General features: G+C 43.7%; 3 protein-coding genes and 1 pseudogene across 3 annotated transcripts in view; 1 reads left to right on the top strand and 3 right to left on the bottom strand.

Annotated features, from left to right (window-relative positions):
• LOC113137743 (NACHT, LRR and PYD domains-containing protein 12-like) overlaps positions 1-17,832 on the bottom strand; it is an 884,868-nt gene that overhangs the window by 782,437 nt on the left and 84,599 nt on the right. The gene's annotated exons all lie outside the window — the stretch shown is intronic.
• Positions 1-17,832, top strand: part of LOC113137738 (zinc finger protein 208-like) — an 852,137-nt pseudogene that overhangs the window by 656,697 nt on the left and 177,608 nt on the right.
• The window catches only part of LOC113137744 (zinc finger protein 665-like), a 323,439-nt gene that overhangs the window by 1,323 nt on the left and 304,284 nt on the right, over positions 1-17,832 (bottom strand). The window lies entirely within an intron of this gene.
• LOC113137749 (putative uncharacterized transmembrane protein DDB_G0290641) lies at positions 5,273-17,355 on the bottom strand. Its single transcript, XM_026319583.1, has 2 exons — positions 16,916-17,355; positions 5,273-5,392 (listed from the first exon to the last, which is right to left on the bottom strand). The coding sequence occupies exons 1-2, from the start codon at positions 17,345-17,347 to the stop codon at positions 5,360-5,362; spliced, it is 465 nt and encodes a 154-aa protein (XP_026175368.1). The 5' UTR covers positions 17,348-17,355; the 3' UTR covers positions 5,273-5,359.

Here is a 17,832-nt window from a genome sequence, read left to right on the forward strand (position 1 = left end):
ATACCTGCAAAAAAATGTGACAATAATGGAGTATGACCAAAATATTTACTGTCAGGATTCCGGGAGGTGACTTGTCCAACACTGCCCCCTGCTGACTTTAGACTGTTTGGTATTCTGAAATAATCAGTTGATTCGCTGCACCTGCCCGCTGCATGTTTTAAGCAGACCAGGACAGTGTGCTCCTTGCCAGATTGTGGTTAACCCCCGTGTTGACACTCTCCTGCGACTTGATAGAACTTAAGCTCTGAGACTTCTTTTGAATTTGTCTTTAAACCCGAAGTGCTATTTTCCCTGCTTTCACTAGTATAGATGTGTGTCTTCTAGAGATCTGCCTTCGACCTGTACGAACCGTGTGACGAAGAGGAACTACCTCACCTGGATTCAGTACGGACTACTACGACGTATCTGTGGATGCCGATACCTGACCGGAGAAGGAGATAAGTAGCTTAATATCAATTCTTCCCTTATGTGGATGCTGAAGAGAAGGATTAAATCCTTAACGCTCGCCGCAAATAACAAGCATTGAGGAAGTCAGTTTTTGTACCTGACACAGTGACTGTGACTTTTGACAGTGGAGTTGTTCTGCTGGAAATGAGGAAAAGCTGTTCTGTTTGGACTTGAAGATTTGAGTTTCTACTATTATGAATGAGGGACAATAAGGGAACTTCCTGGATCGTCGCGACGAGGAGCCCGAAAATAAGAAGACCACAACTAAGGGAGGTTAAGAAGTGTTTTAGTTTTCCCCATTCATCTGTGTCCCTGATCGCCTTAGCTCCCAAGGAACCTAGGGAGCAGTCTAGGTAATCAGTTAATTAACACACACTTATTCTCTGTCCCAAACTCTGTCCAGAATTAATTGACTGTCTGTTTCATTTTAGATCCAGTTGCCGTTATTCCCAGATCTTCCACCAGATCCATCCTTCGTTATTTTCAATAAACTTTAATAGTTCTCTACCTCACTCGTTGGCAGCATTTATGAGCTCTGAACAATCTTGGTAAAATCCTAACATTTACATCTTCAAAATGGGCTGACCTCCTAAGAGAAAGATCAATTTATTTGACAGCAAAAGTAAATAGAAGCCTGTTAGATGGAGCACTGTGCTGTAAGTGGACTGGCACAGTACTGCATCCTGTAGGTACCACCACTAAGACAAACACAGATTACAAGAATATGTGTGTGTCAGGGACAAAGGGAGAACAAAATGGCAGTAAACAAAATGGTGTAGCACAGACAAGCAGAAGAGATATTTTGAAATGACCCTGAAGGACCTTGTTTTTGTTAATGCCTGCTTCTCACATTGACCCCTGTGCCAAACTGACGAATCACCTCATGAACCTTGCGATTCAAAATAAAACTGAAACTGCGAACTTAGCTTACAAGTTAATCTGGTGTTACCCTTTGACACAGCATCGCCACACTGCATTTAAGCAACATGCCAACATTAAACTGTAGTGTTAAGTGTTAGTGTTTGTTTCAACAGTTCTCAAATTTGTTTCAACAGTTCTCAAATTGACTTTACATCAGAATAATCCCCAACGATGTATGAAACAAACATTTAGACAGAAAAAAACTTTTTTTAACGTGGTAAGCAGTGATTTGAGCAGACACCATCACAGATGTCTACAAATCCCTGGCCTTCCCAACCACAGCCACATGCACCCTAGTATAATAAATTAACATCTCGGAACTTAACAGCACCATGCTTCCCAGTATAACCACCATGCCATATGTGTTTCCATTTGGTCCACTTTGGTTTTGTGTCCAGGGTTGTAATTATTATTTGAGGCGCATACTACCGCCTACTGTACTGTTGTAGTAAGTCCACCCTACACAGCTAGACCTAAATCAATGCTATCGATTGGCTGTTGCTCATGGTCATGTCGTCTTGACTGACAAAGTTTTTCTGTGGAAAAACGTCATTATAAAATAAAAAGGACACTGGAGAAAGCAAAATTCTGAAATAAAAGCTGGTGTTGGAAAAACTACATTTTGAAATAAAACCCTCCAATTTGATGATGATCACATTTTTTACAAGTAGAGTGCCCTTGAACAGCAGGCTGGACTGGAAGGACAACAGCAATGCAGTGCACAAGAAGGGCGTGAGGACTGAAGACTACGTACACCAAATTGGACTAATCAGGATTTCAGAGTGTCAAAGAGTCCAGAAAAACGGACATCAATGGTAAAACTAGACGATGCAATTTCTGAAGAAATTGCGTTGGGATTGCCGATCGCCGCGAAAAGCTCGAGGCAGACCGTGTCGCCGAAGCACGTTTTGAATCGACCGATTGCGATAATCGAGAAATACCGACTGTAGTGAGGGTGATTTTATTTTGAGAAAATGCTATAAAAAGGCTTTTATTTTGAAAGGACAAAGAGCTGCAGGAGACTCTTGGGAACTCACAAAAGAATCTGGACTTTATTTTTTAATATTTCTCATACTTTACAAACGTGATATCTTCCTATAAATAATTGTAGACTTTTATTGTGAAAGTCTGACCATGTCAAAAACCATGGCTGACAAAAAAAATGGCCTCACCGGGTGCCCGAAGCTGTATGCCAATAACCAACGTCCGTTTTAATATTGAGTTGCTGTTTCAGGGCTTTTTTATTGAAAAAATGCTATTTCGGGGCTTTTATTTTGAAAGGACAAAGTGCTGCAGGAGACTCTTGGGACCTTGTACAAGAATCTGGACTTTATTTTGAATATTCCTTACAATTTACAAAAATGTAATAACTTACTATAAATAACTGTAGACTTTTATTGTGAAAGTCTCACCATGTCAGAAACCATGGCTGACAAAGAAAATGGCCTCATTTGGTACCTGAAGCTGTATGCCAATAGGTAACGTCCGTTTTAATCTTGAGTTGCTGTTTCAGGGCTATTCTGTTGAGAAAATGCTATTTCGGGACTTTTATTTTGAAAGGACAAGGTGCTGCAGGAGACTCTTGGGACCTTGTACAAGAACCTAAACTTTATTTTGAATATTCCTTACAATTTACAAAAATGTAATATCTACATATTAATGTCTAAACTTGTATTGTAGACTTGAGCTGTTGCTATGGTGACCTAAACGCAGAGTGGGGGTGGCGGTGGGTTATGGGTGGTCACCAAGTGTAAAAGCAGTGGACATTTGGCAGCCTGTCATTCTTAATTACCAAACATAGACAGCTGATATGCTGCTATTGCCTTGTATGCTGTTGCTATGGTGACCTATGCCCAGAGTGGGGGTGAGGGTGGGGGGTGGGGGTGGGGGGGGTGGTACTCAGTGGTCATCAAGTGAAACAGCAGTGGACATTTGGCAGCCTTTCATTCTTAATTACCAAACATAGACAGCTGATATGCTGCTATTGCGCAATGAGCTGCTTTGTGTTGAGTAGTTGCTATGGTGATCAAAGGCCAGAGTGAGAGGGGGAGTGACAGCACTTTACACACGCTGAGTGGAGAAACTGAGAAAACTTCACCTTACAAACTGGGGGATTACAGAAAAACTATAAGTGCTATCAATATAATTATTTCACTAACAGTGCCAGGAGGCTTCAACAAAGAGACTGATCCACTTTTTGTGAAGATATTCCAAAAAATGAAGGATTGGTGGCGAGTTAGAAACAGCCTTCATTTGTGTTTCTCTCCAAAAATTGTAGAGATCTTTAGAATGGGAGTGAATGAGAGATTGAGCAGTCACTCTCTGTCTGTTAGGCCACCTTGTGGAAAAACCGTAGGTCCTATGAAAATGAGAAAAGCATTGACTGAAAGAAAACAAAAATCTCTACTACTTTTGAGAAAATGGTGTATGAAGAGTCAAAATTGTGGCCGTGACGGCGAGTAAGAGAGAAAAATTTCCCTAAACTTAACAGCTTCTCCCACTCTAGCGATGACATCACGCACTCTAGCCCTCTCCCATACACACCAATGTAAAATTCAGAAATTTCCTAAAAAAACCATAAAACTTAAACTGCGATTGAAGAAAAACCGTAATAGATATCAAAAAGCTGTATACAAGACTTATAGATTAATGCCTTCTGACCCGTTTAAAGGTCGAATGGTGTTTCTAGCTGAAAGTATGCTGACACAGTTAAAGCTCAAAGAGGACAAAGTTGAAAGGGGATTTTAACGTTCTCTCCATTCATTCCTATGAGAAAAAATTCCGACAAAACCTGGAATATTTCGGAAATTATGAAAGATATCGCTGAGAAAAGTAGAAGCACCCATCTCCTCATCGAGCTGCACGCGACGGTGTTTGAATGACGTTTCTACGTCGAACGGTGTAGGACTAGATAGCGACCGAAAAACGGCAGAATAAAAATAAAAAAAAGAACATATCTTGGGATTGCTGCTTTGCACAGCAATCCCAACAATAAAGAGAAAAAACGAAGAACATATCTTGGGATTGCTGCTTTGCACAGCAATCCCAACAATAAAGAGAAAAAACGAAGAACATATCTTGGGATTGCTGCTTTGCACAGCAATCCCAACAATAAAGAGAAAAAACGAAGAACATATCTTGGGATTGCTGCTTTGCACAGCAATCCCAACAATTAAACATAGGAAAAATTATGGGAAAGACTTCTGTGAGAGGTATTATATGCAGTATAGACCCTATTGGCATCAGGGAAACAGATGGAATGAAAAGAAAACCTTTAGGCATCAAAGAGAAAGATGGAACGAGAGAAGGCCTTTTGAGCCCCAGGTGAAAAAATGGGAAAACAAAGAGACATTTGAATCCCAAGTGGAGAGGCCGTCAGACTCTCAGAAGAAGAGCTCATAGGGCAGATTCTCCTGAACAACCAAACCAGGAGGACAATCTAGGGGGAGACCTGAGAGAATACCTCGAAAGGAATTAGAGTAATAAATGAATGCTACCAGGAAGGCCGAGTGAACAGATGGTTGGGAAAAAGGGAAGTATCTGAATTAAATTGGTAAATTAAAGCAATGACCGGACCCTTAGGGTCACGCAGGCCTTAAGTTGCTGGCCATGCACTGATCATGCCGTACGCCTTAGTATAGGCCATGCACTGATTACGCCATCTGATATCACAAAGTCTGCTTGGTAGCTGACCAATAGGATAATAATGGGTAAATCAATAATCAAAGTATGCATTACTTAATGCAGAAGAAAGAGTATATAAAGCCTAGGTTTTTGCTGGTTGGGGTGGACTTTTCAATTTCTGGGGGAAACTCTTTCAGTTTGCATCAAGATTTTTACTTACATCAAGATTTCCTAGAGACTAACATAAGACATCCAGTATCCTTGCAACTAGGCAAGACTCTTACAGTGGGGCAAATAAGTATTTGATACATTGCCCATTTTTTCAAGTTTTCCCACTTACAAAGAATGGAGAGATCTGTAATTTTCATCATAGGTACACCTCAACTGTGAGAGACAGAATCTAAAAAAAAAAAAAAAAATCCAGAAAATCACATTGTATGATTTTTAAATAATTAATTCACATTTTATTGCATGAAATAAGTATTTGATACAACAGAAAAATAGTGGGGAAAAAAATTGGGAAAATTTGAAAGTGTATCAAATACTTATTTGCCCCACTTTACATGAAGATGTAATGTTAGACTATCGTGCAAGGCTTTCTGCCTTTCTCTCAACCCTTCGTCCACAGGTGAGAGCAGCTCTGTCTAGACCTGCAGATACCAAACTGCATAATTTCAAACCAGGTGACTGTGCTCATCAAGGACCACCGGAGGAAACACTGGAAGCAGAGATGATTCACCAGACTACATCAGTTGCTACTGACTTCAAATACGACAGTAAAGGTGGAGGGACGTGCTAAGTGGGTCCACGCCAGCCACTGTATGAGGATTCCAACACCGTATGAAAACCCCCACCCAGACGTTTGCCAACTGGACGAGGAAACAGCTGCCATGGAAGACGATCAACAAGGCACCGAAAGCCAAATTTGTCACCTGAATTGTTCACCTTGGTGAGGGGGGAGAAGTGCTGATTGGTTGAGCATTACTGCTGCTGATGCCCCGATCCACTTCGAGCTCTGATAAACATGAAAAGAAAGGTGAATACCTGGTGACAAAGGCGATTTCTGTGTGCCCAACGACGGAGAATCACATACAGTGCATCCACTCAGCAAAAAAGGAGTGGAACCTGAAGATCAGGTTATGCACATTTTTTCTCTTCACTATGATTACAACAGTCATGTTGGATGAGTTATGAGCTATGGCAAAATCAGCAGATCACTCAGCAGTTCACCACCAATACCAGACTGACAAGGAGTATGACTGGACCTGAACACTTGCTGAAACTGGAGCTGAAAAGACATTCCGGCTACAATGACACCAGTACTTGGGACTGGTTTGATACTATGCTTGGAAAATGGAAAGCTTTTTCTTGTTTCTTTACACAGTTCTCTGTCTCCATCTCTGTCGTCCTGGAGCTGTATATTGTTAATGTGCAGTTACTGGCCCCACCAACCTTCACAGTGTTTATTTCTTCTTTATTGTTGTTCTTTTCTCTTTCCTCCATCCACTCACCCCAACCAGTCGAGGCAGGCAGGTAGGTTTTTCTTCAAATATGTCACAAACACCCCTATTCTTCAAAGACCAAGAAGGTTGTGAGTAGAATGACAGTTAAGTTAGGGGAAGGATAGAAATTTTCGATTTAACATTGTATTGTTGATCTTTATTAACTTTTAATACGTTTGTTGATTTAATCTCATTTATTATCTGCTGTTAGCTTTTGCATTTGCTAAATAAAGTACATCCATCCATCCATCTATCTTCTACCACTTATCCGAGGCCGGGTCGCGGGGGCAGTAGCCGAATCAGGGATACCCAGACTTCCTTCTCCCTGGACACTTCCTCCAGCTCTTCCGGGGGGACACCGAGGCGTTCCCAGGCCAGCCGGGAGACATAGTCCTCCAGCGTGTCCTGGGTCTTCCCCGGGGCCTCCTCCCGGTGGGACATGCCCGGAACACCTCCCCAGGAAGGCGCCCAGGAGGCATCCGAAACAGATGCCCAAGCCACCTCAACTGACTCCTCTCGATGTGGAGGAGCAGCGGCTCTACTCTAAGCTCCTCCCGGGTGACCGAGCTCCTCACCCTATCTCTAAGGGAGCGCCCGGCCACCCTGCGGAGGAAGCTCATTTCAGCCGCTTGTATCCGCGATCTCGTTCTTTCGGTCATGACTCAGAGCTCATGACCATAGGTGAGAGTAGGAACGTAGATTGACCGTTAAATCAAGAGCTTCGCCTTCCGGCTCAGCTCCTTCTTCACCACAACGGACCGGTACACCGACCGCATTACTGCTGCCGATGCCCCGATCCGTCTGTCAATCTCACGTTCCGTCCTTCCCTCACTCGTGAACAAGACCCCGAGATACTTAAACTCCTCCACTTGAGGCAGGATCTCTCCCCTGGCCTGGAGATGGCAAACCACCTTTTTCCGGTTGAGTACCATGGCCTCGGACTTGGAGGTGCTGATTCTCATCCCAGCCGCTTCACACTCGGTTGCAAACCGCCCCAGCGAACGCTGGAGATCCTGGCTCGATGGAGCCAACAGGACAACATCATCTGCAAAAAGCAGAGATGAAATCCTGTGGTCCCCGAACTGGACTCCCTCCGGCCCCTGGCTGCGCCTAGAAATTGTGTCCATAAAAGAAATGAACAGAACCGGTGATAAGGGCAGCCCTGCCGGAGTCCAACGTGTACTGGGAACAGGTCTGACTTACAACCGGCAATGCGAACCAAGCTCCTGCTCCGTTTGTACAGACACCGGATGTCCCCAGCAAAGAGCCCCGGACCCCATACTCCTGGAGCACCTCCCACAGGATGTCACGAGGGACCCGGTCGAATGCCTTCTCCAAGTCCACAAAACACATGTGGACTGGTTGGGCAAACTCCCATGAACCCTCGAGCACCCTCGAGAGTGTGTAGAGCTGGTCCAGTGTTCCACGCCCAGGACGGAAACCGCATTGTTCCTCCTGGATCCGAGGTTCGACCACTGGCCGGATCCTTCTCTCCAGCACCCTGGCATAGACCTTCCCCGGGAGGCTGAGGAGTGTGATCCCTCTGTAGTTGGAACACACCCTCCGGTCCCCCTTCTTAAAAAGAGGAACCACCACCCCGGTCTGCCAATCCAGGGGTACTGTCCCCGAATGCCACGCGATGTTGCACAGGCATGTCAGCCATGACAGCCCAACAACATCCAGAGACTTGAGGTACTCAGGACGGATCTCATCCACCCCCGGTGCTTTGCCACCGAGGAGCTGCCGAACTACCTCAGTGACTTCGGCTTGGGTGATGGATGGATCAGCCTCCGAATCCCCAGCCCCTGCTTCCCTTATGGAAGACGTGTTGAGGAGATCCTCGAAGTATTCCTTCCACCATCTGACAATATCCCCAGTCGAGGTCAGCAGCTCACCACTTCCACTGTAAACAGCGTTGGTAGAGCACTGCTTCCCCCTCCTGAGGCGCCGGATGGTTTGCCTGGCTCCAGGGTGGGGCCCCGGCTTCGCCATGCCGGGCGACGTCACGGTCCTCAATTGTCGCTCCATAAGGGGTCACTGAACCGCTCTTAGTCTGGTCCGTCACCTAGGACCTGTTTGCCTTGGGAGACCCTGCCAGGGGCATATAGCCCTGGACAACATAGCTCCTAGGATCATACGGGCACTCAAACCCCTCCACCACGATAGGGTGGTGGTTCCAATAAAGTACATCTACAGGTAAAATAAAAGTTTCCTTGCTTTAATTGTAATTTTACAAGGGTTTCTTAAAAGTGTCCGCAGCCTCTCCTCGTTGATGTAAAAGAAATAGATTGTGTGTCACTAAATCAGGTACACTAGATGAAGGCTCTAGGCGTTTTAGTCTAGACCCAAAATTAGTATGTCCTAAATAGTAAATGTATATTTACAGCAACTATAACAGCTGTCACTATAAGAAGGAAGCTACTGTTAATCAGTATGACTTTATTAGTATTTGTAGTTTCAGGCCTATGCAAGGTGCTAGTGAAGAGGCAGCAGCAACATTGGGATGAAGGCAGTGAATAGTGTTACGCCCCAGCCTAGGGGTTGCCGGAGCGTAACACGATTGTGGAGTTTTCCTCCAAACCTCTTCCACTCTCAACAAACACAAACGAATAATCGAATTACAATTAACAAGAATATTTATTCTGTCAAAATACAGAATAAAATACAGAATGTACAAAACAAACAAAACGCTAATTTAGCCTTACTCAAACAAAAACGCTCCGTGAGCCCTACGATATCAAACAAACGAAAATCAATAACAGAAACGCTACAATAACCCTACGAATCTAAATAACGAAAATCCTATCAATACTAAATCCTCTAATCGAAACAAAAACCTAATCTCTAACTAACTAATTTACGCAATCGAAATCTCTATCAAAATAGCTGGGAATGGCAAAGGTGGGAGAATAGCTCTCCTGAACAGCAGTTCGTGGGCCTCTTATCGTTCTTCCGGGAAGTGTTGGGCCAATCCCGGAAGTCCAATCTACGTCCTCGAGTCCACGCCCACTTCAGCATCCATCACACACACACATGAAATGGGGAGGGGAGAGCCAACCACACTAACCACACACATAATGACCCTTAGGGTCATAACACCTCCCCCCCTAAAGTCAAACATTTTCACAAAAAAATGTTTGTCTTTTTTTTTTTTTTCTCAACATCTTGACAGAGCATCTGCCATTACATTTTCTAATCCTTTTTTATAGCGAATCTCAACATTGTAGTCTTGTAACAACAATGACCAGCGCATAAGACGATGATTGTTGTTTTGCATTCGAGTCAGGAATACTAGAGGGTTGTGATCAGAGAAAACGAGGGTCTGCTGTGTATTGGAACCAACGTACACTTCAAAGTGTTGTAATGCTAACAATAAGGCTAATGCCTCCTTCTCAATGGTGCTGTAATGCAGCTGATGTTTCTTGAATTTCTGCGAAAAATAACTGATTGGATGGTCTATGCCCACATCATCCTCCTGTAGGAGTATAGCACCTGCTCCGAGAGCACTAGCGTCCACCTCCAGTTTAAATGGACGGGCGAAGTTTGGGGCAGCAAGAACAGGAGCACTACAAAGTAAAGCTTTGGCGGCCTCAAAAGCAGACTGACATTTCTCTGACCACTGGAACGGAGTTTTCGGACTTACTAAGCTCGTTAGAGGAGCTACTACTTCCGAAAAGTTTTTGCAAAATGCACGATAATATCCTGGGACTGGGAAATCAAGTATTGCTTGCACTTTGGTAGCAATGGGAGCAACGTGGCCTTGGCCAACCTGTTTTCCAAGGTAGGAAACTGTTGCTTTGCCGAATTCACACTTGGCTAAATTAAGTGTAAGTGATGCCTGTTTTAACTTGTCAAAAATCTTTGTCAGCGTGTCTAAATGTGTGGACCAGGTGTCAGAATATGCCACGATGTCATCTAAATATACCTCACAATTGTCCACACCTGACAGTACTATGCTCATTAGTCGCTGGAAAGTGGCTGGTGCATTTTGAAGTCCAAATGGCATGACTGTGTATTGCAAAAAGTGGTCCGGAGTCACAAATGCTGAAATCTCTGAAGCACGAGGTGTCAAAGGAACTTGCCAATAACCTTTTAGCAGGTCCAATTTTGTGACATATTTAGCGGCACCCACACGGTTGATACAGTCATCCATACGTGGCAACGGGAACGAGTCTGGTTTTGTAACGGCGTTTACCTTTCGGTAGTCGTTACAAAACCTGAAAGTCTGATCAGGTTTGGGAACTAACAGAGATGGCGAACTCCAAGGGCTAATGCTTGGAATAGCGAAACCATGGTCTAGAAGATAGTTTACTTCTTGACCCATTATTGCACGTTTTTCTGGGTGAGTACGGTAAGCATGTTGCTTAATGGGCTTATGGGTTTCAACATCAATGTCATGACTTAACACATTAGTTTGGGTGGGAATGTCATTGAAAAGTGCTAGGTTATTGTTAATGAGCTTATGAATGTCAGCTCGGGCGGGTTCTGGCAAATACGCTAAGTGACTGTCTAAATGGTTCAAAATTTCTGAGTTTTGAAAACGTACACAGGGGACAGAGTCATGTTTGTTGCTTAACCCGTCATCACTGGGTTTGTATGATGGGCGGGTGACAGACACAGGGGTAACAGGAACTGGTTTAGGAGACGAAAGTTCTTCCTTTCGACCAACATACTGCTTCAGCATGTTGACGTGACAGACACGAGAAGTTTTCTTTCGGTCTGGAGTCTGAATTACGTAGTCAGTCTCGCTAAGCTTTCGGTCAACTACGTAAGGGCCAGAAAATTTTGTTTGTAGGCCGGAACCAACAACGGGCAACAGAACTAACACGCGGTCACCTGGCTGAAAAGTCCGTGTAACCGACTTTCTGTCATAACGGTCCTTCATTTTGGACTGTGCCTTTGACAAGGACTCACGAGCTACATCACAAGCATGATGTAGTCTTTCTCTAAATGAACTAACATAGTCCAAAATATTCTTTTCAGGGCTTGGTTTCTCTGAAAGCCATGTTTCACGCAGCAAACCTAACGGTCCACGCACAGTGTGACCAAAAACTAAGTCAGCTGGACTAAATCCTAGCGACTCCTGGCAAGTTTCTCTCACGGCGAACAACAACAATGGTAAGCCTTCGTCCCAATCTCGACTTGACTCGGAGCAAAACTTTCGTAACATACTTTTCAATGTTTGATGAAACCTTTCTAATGCGCCTTGACTTTCAGGGTGATATGCACTGGACGTGCGGTGTGTGACTTTGAGCTCTGCCATGACCTGAGCGAAAACTTTTGACATAAAATTTGATCCTTGATCACTCTGAATATTCTTGGGCAAGCCAAATGTGGAAAAAAATTTCACAAGTGCCTTGACTATGGCACGAGCTTTTAAGGATCGAAGTGGCACTGCCTCGGGGTATCGAGTGGCAGCACACATTATCGTAAGGATATATTGACTTCCGGATTTGGTTTTTGGCAACGGACCAACACAGTCAATAATGACGTGCTCAAACGGTTCCCCAATTACAGGAATTGGTTTTAATGGGGCAACAGGAATTAACTGATTGGGCTTACCGGACACTTGACATGTATGACAGGAACGACAGAATTTTACTACATCGGACTTAAGTCCTGGCCAGAAGAAGTAACGAAGAATACGATCATATGTTTTTCGTATTCCCAAATGTCCTGCCATACTGTGATCATGGGCTAGGGTCAAAATTTGGAAACGAAAGGGTTGGGGTATTACTACCTGACAAACAGAGTCATGTACATTACCAGAGCTCGGAGTCCAACGTCGCATCAACACACCGTCATTCATAAAGTAAGACACATCTCTTTTACAGTTTTCACTTTTCACAAGAGACATACAGGAAGACAAAGTGACATCAGTTTGCTGTGCATCAATTAGCTGTTCTCTGTCGACCGACAGAGACAGTGTTTTGTCATCAGGTCTTAATTCCATACACACAGATTCTTCTTTTTCACATTTAGGTACAACACTTGGCGGATCAGAAGTGCTCACGAAAGTATCACTGAGATCCACCAAGTCTCCAAACTTTCGTGCCTGAGCACGGGTTACAGCACACATTGGAAATACTACAGGTGAGTTTAACACAGAGTCATCAGAAACAGTTACGGAAGCGGTCGAACATTCGATCACTTCCGGTGACGGAAATACCTGTCCGCCGGCTAAATCATTCCCCATGATAAGGTCTATCCCTTCTATTGGCAACTTAGCTCTAATGGCAACTTTACATTTGCCTGACAGAAATTGGGATGACAACTGAACAAAGTGTAATGGGGCACGTACAACATTCATCTCAACTCCCCACATCAAAATGTCGGACCCGCAGTAAGACTGGGCCGAGAAAGGTAGTACGTCATTACGTAACAACGACTGCTTTGCACCAGTATCTCTCAGAATAGTAATTGGAATTTGGATTGACTCATTTTCCAAAGAAACAAACCCTTGTGTAACAAACGGCTTAAATGCCTGGTCCACTTTGTTATCTCCCACCATGCCCACAGGTGGCAGGGCAGGTGGCGGGGTTTGTATAAGAGCCACTGGAGATGATGACTTAGCAGATTTAACATTTTTATTCGGCTCTTTCTTTTTCAGGATGGGACACACTGCAATGAGGTGACCCTGCTCATGGCAGTAAAAACACTCGCGTCTTTCAGCGGTAACCGGGAATGTACGTCGGAAAACTTTTGGAGAGGGATTTTTCCTCTCAACGAAACTCAAGTCATGCCTGACGGGTGGAACGAAGACGGTTTTATGCGTTAGCGCAAACTCGTCAGCCATAACAGCAGCATTGTCCAGAGATGTGACTTTCTGCTCATTCAAATAAAGCACTATTTTCTCTGGCAACCGATTTTTAAATTCTTCCATTAGAATTAACTCACGCAAATTGTCTGTTTTAACTTTACTAGCCTGACACCACTTATCAAAGAGAACATCCTTCTCTCGAGCAAACTCTACATATGTCTGTGTAGCAGTTTTTTCACAGTTTCTAAATTTTTGTCTATAAGCCTCTGGCACTAACTCATAAGCACGGAGGACTGTGGTTTTAACTGTATCATAATCTAAACTATCTTCGATAGATAGGGAGGCACACACTTCTTGGGCTTTGCCAACAAATTTGCACTGAAGCAATAGAGACCACACGTTCCGTGGCCAATTTAAGGTGGCAGCTATACGCTCAAATGCACTGAAGTAAGAGTCCACTTCCGACTCTCTAAATGGTGGTACTAATGCTATGTGCCTACTAACATCAAAGCCTTTGTGGGGTCGTGAAATAGGTGACTGAAAGGAGGGACTGGCAGCTAAAGCAGCTCCCTGCTCCAACTCCAGAACCCTTACCTTTAGGTGCATGGCTTCCACCTCCAACCTTTTGTTCTGCAGCTCCACCTCCCGAATCCTCAGAGTGAGTTCCAACTCCTCTGTTGTTCGTCCAGCTTGGACTGGGAGGTCTTTAGGTGGGGTAGGAATACCAGCCAGATCACCCGGCCCGACTCCATTTGTAGGAGTTGGCCCACCAAACAACCCTCTTTCCGTCAGCTTTGATATGAGGAGTTGTTTTATCTCCTCCTTCTTTGCATTGATTGGCACATGCACGTCAAAAAAATTGGCGATTAACACCAAATCAGCCTTGCGGCACCTATCCAACTTATCTAAAGTTGGACTCAAAGTAAAGTCCTCCAATTTGAACTCCTTACTCATGCTGCCACCACCACAAAAAGAAAAAACTGCGAAACAGACAAAAGAGTTTACACTTACCGAACACGCTAGAAAAAGCACTACAAAAAAAAGACGACGGTACGCAAAACGCGACGGATGAGCCCCCAAATCTATGTTAAGATTTGAGGACAGTACGCAAAAACTCGACGGACGAGCCCCCAAATCTATGTTACGCCCCAGCCTAGGGGTTGCCGGAGCGTAACACGATTGTGGAGTTTTCCTCCAAACCTCTTCCACTCTCAACAAACACAAACGAATAATCGAATTACAATTAACAAGAATATTTATTCTGTCAAAATACAGAATAAAATACAGAATGTACAAAACAAACAAAACGCTAATTTAGCCTTACTCAAACAAAAACGCTCCGTGAGCCCTACGATATCAAACAAACGAAAATCAATAACAGAAACGCTACAATAACCCTACGAATCTAAATAACGAAAATCCTATCAATACTAAATCCTCTAATCGAAACAAAAACCTAATCTCTAACTAACTAATTTACGCAATCGAAATCTCTATCAAAATAGCTGGGAATGGCAAAGGTGGGAGAATAGCTCTCCTGAACAGCAGTTCGTGGGCCTCTTATCGTTCTTCCGGGAAGTGTTAGGCCAATCCCGGAAGTCCAATCTACGTCCTCGAGTCCACGCCCACTTCAGCATCCGTCACACACACACATGAAATGGGGAGGGGAGAGCCAACCACACTAACCACACACATAATGACCCTTAGGGTCATAACAATAGCTGGAAGAATTCCTTCCCCTCAGCCTAGAATAGAAACCTGTTCTGTGCAACCTCAGGCAGGCTAATAATTAGCACTTTAATGTGAGGGCTGAACTGGCCTCCTGCACTGGAGTGCCAGGGTAACAAGAGGAACATAAGCATTGGTGATTCAGTGGAAGAATTCTCGCCTGATGATGTATACAAGAAGGATATAAGTAGACTCTACTTTCTGAGGAAGCTCAGGTCCTTTAATGTCTGCAACAAGATGCTGGAGATTTTCTAACAGTCTGTGGCTGCAAGTGGCCTGTACTTTGCTTGGGTCTGTTGGGGAGCAGATACAGTAAAAGGGACATCAGGTGGATTAACGTACAGCTCCTGGAGAGATGGGAAACTGCAGCCGATCATCTTCTCAGCAGAGTGGATGACACACTGCAGCTTGGCCTTGTCCCTGGTCGTGGTTGCAGGGGCCTGTGATGCTCGTTGTACTTTGTGAGGTGTTGAGTTGAGTTATGCTACATTACTGTACATTCTAAGTTAGTTAGGTGAAGATTTCTGTAATATTACATGCCAGCAGTATAATATGGCTATATACCCCAACATGCCCCATGACCTCTAACCTCTAACCCAGTACACACACTGCCCTCAGCGGCTGCACCAGTCACTTCATGCAGAATTTGGACTGCCCTCTGTGCACCAGTCACTTTATCAAGATAAGCTCATTTAATTGCACTACCATCCAGTACATCTGAACTATTCATATATTGCACTGGTTTTGTATGCTAAGCTGTTATGTGCCTTATGCTATTTGTGCTTGTTTATCTTTTTACTTTATCTTATGTAAGTTTATTTTGCATGCCCTTATTGTAATTTTTACAATTGCACTAGTTAGTGTTTAGAGTTTATCTGTATGCACCAAGGGTCTGAGAGTAACAAAATTTTGATTCTCTGCATGTGCTCTACCTGTGGCAGAATTGACAATAAAGCAGACATTGACTTTGAATTATACGGATACATATTTTTACAGTTAACAAACAATGCCATAGTGTGAAGATTTTCAATTTAGTGTTTTTTTGTGGAAATAAACCGTCTTAGGTAACAGTTTACCACTTTAATGTAAATACACTGTCGAGTGTAGTGTAAAATAAAGTGTTAACCACCATTTTGGTTTATTTCCTGTTTGTCACCTGTGCCCGTCATAAGTAGCCTTATGTTCATTATTAGAAATTGTTTCATTGGTGTTACAAAGTTAGCCTTTGTTTTGAGTTTATACCTCCTGTACTTCTTTGTTAGGTGTTGGAGCATTAATGTTTGTACACACCTATGTTGGTTCGTATCAGAGGGGGAGACAGTTTTTATTTTAAGTGACGTATGTTTGGATAATATGTCTGTGCCTGAGCCGTGGTCGATCCAGGAAAGAAACAAAAGAACTCTCTGTGTTCTGCATTTGGGTCCTACGCATCCTTTCACCTACCATACCAACAACATGACAGCTTCCCAAAACACCCTGAGGCAAATGATTTAAGTCACTTGATTCATTAAATGTCACAATTTGAATGGACAAACTAGAATCTCCCGATCAACACTCCGAAGAAAAAAAAGCCAATGGTGGACTTGAAATGCCAAATTGAGAAAGTACTGGTCAGATAAAGTACAGAGTAGCATAAGCAGCATATCAGAGTAGCAACACTCATCCTTCGTAAACTGGCTGGGTAATGGCTCAGACCTACTTCTAAGCTATTTTATTCAGGATTGGGTGAAACCAGGAAAACATTTATTTATTCTTCATTTATACTTTTTAGAAAGAGTACTTTGTCTGTCTGTCCTGCTGGAAACTCATCTGAAAACAATGATCTGAAAGATAAACTTTAAAGAAAAATACAGAAAACCATTACTCAAACAAACAAACACCTGTCAAACTGGCTTGACCTTAGTTTTCTATCTATTAAGTCCTGAACACTGACCTGCTTATCGCTGGGACCGGAGGACGAGTCGGGCTCGTTGATCGAGTGGTCTGGATCGATGAAATCTTGATCCTGGTCGTTCTCCTTTACTCCGCTCTTGTATTCGTGCAGTTCGGTACAATCCGGATCCCGATCCTCCTCTTTAACTGCGCCTTTGTTGTGGTCCTGGTTGACAAAAAATGGGTCCTGATTCTCTTCCTTTATTTCGCTCTTGTATGGATCGTGGTCGATAAAACCAGGGTCCTCGTTCTCCTCCTTCATAATGATGTAGTGGTCGTAATCGATAAAATCCGGGTCCTGACTCTCCTCTTTAATTTCATGTCTGTAATGGTCCTTGTAGACGAAACCTGGGTCCTGGTTCTCCTCTTTAATCTCGGTTTTGTAGTAGTTATCGCTGTTTTCATGCTCTGGTTCTGTTTTTGTCGCCGCCATTTTGAGACGCAAACGTCACCAGAAACTGAAGCCACGCCCCCTTAGTAACCGTTGCTAAGTGTCAGCAGTGGGCCTCGGTGGGAGTGTTATCAGTGTTTGAGTCACTGTCACAATATCCATCCATCCATCCATTTTCTATACCCGCTTTTCCCGGCTCAGGGTCACAGGGATCTGCTGGAGCCTATCCCAGTTCTCTCTCAGGTGGAAGGCAGGGATACACCCTGGACAGGTCACCAGTCCATCACAGGGCCACATATAGACACAGACAAAGACAGACAACCTCACACACTCACACTCACTCCTACGGGCAATTTTAGAGTCACCAATCAACCTGACATGTGTGACGATAGTGAAGTTTGTGTACATTATTTACATTTGTAGACGTGTGATATATATGCAAGAAGGTATTTATATTCACATTGGATTATGAATTGGTTTTCTTGACACATAATAGAAATACAACTTTTTTTCCAAACTTAGTGAAA

The sequence above is a fragment of the Mastacembelus armatus genome, unplaced genomic scaffold (assembly GCF_900324485.2).
Source record: "Mastacembelus armatus unplaced genomic scaffold, fMasArm1.2, whole genome shotgun sequence".
Classification (NCBI taxonomy): Eukaryota; Metazoa; Chordata; class Actinopteri; order Synbranchiformes; family Mastacembelidae; genus Mastacembelus; species Mastacembelus armatus.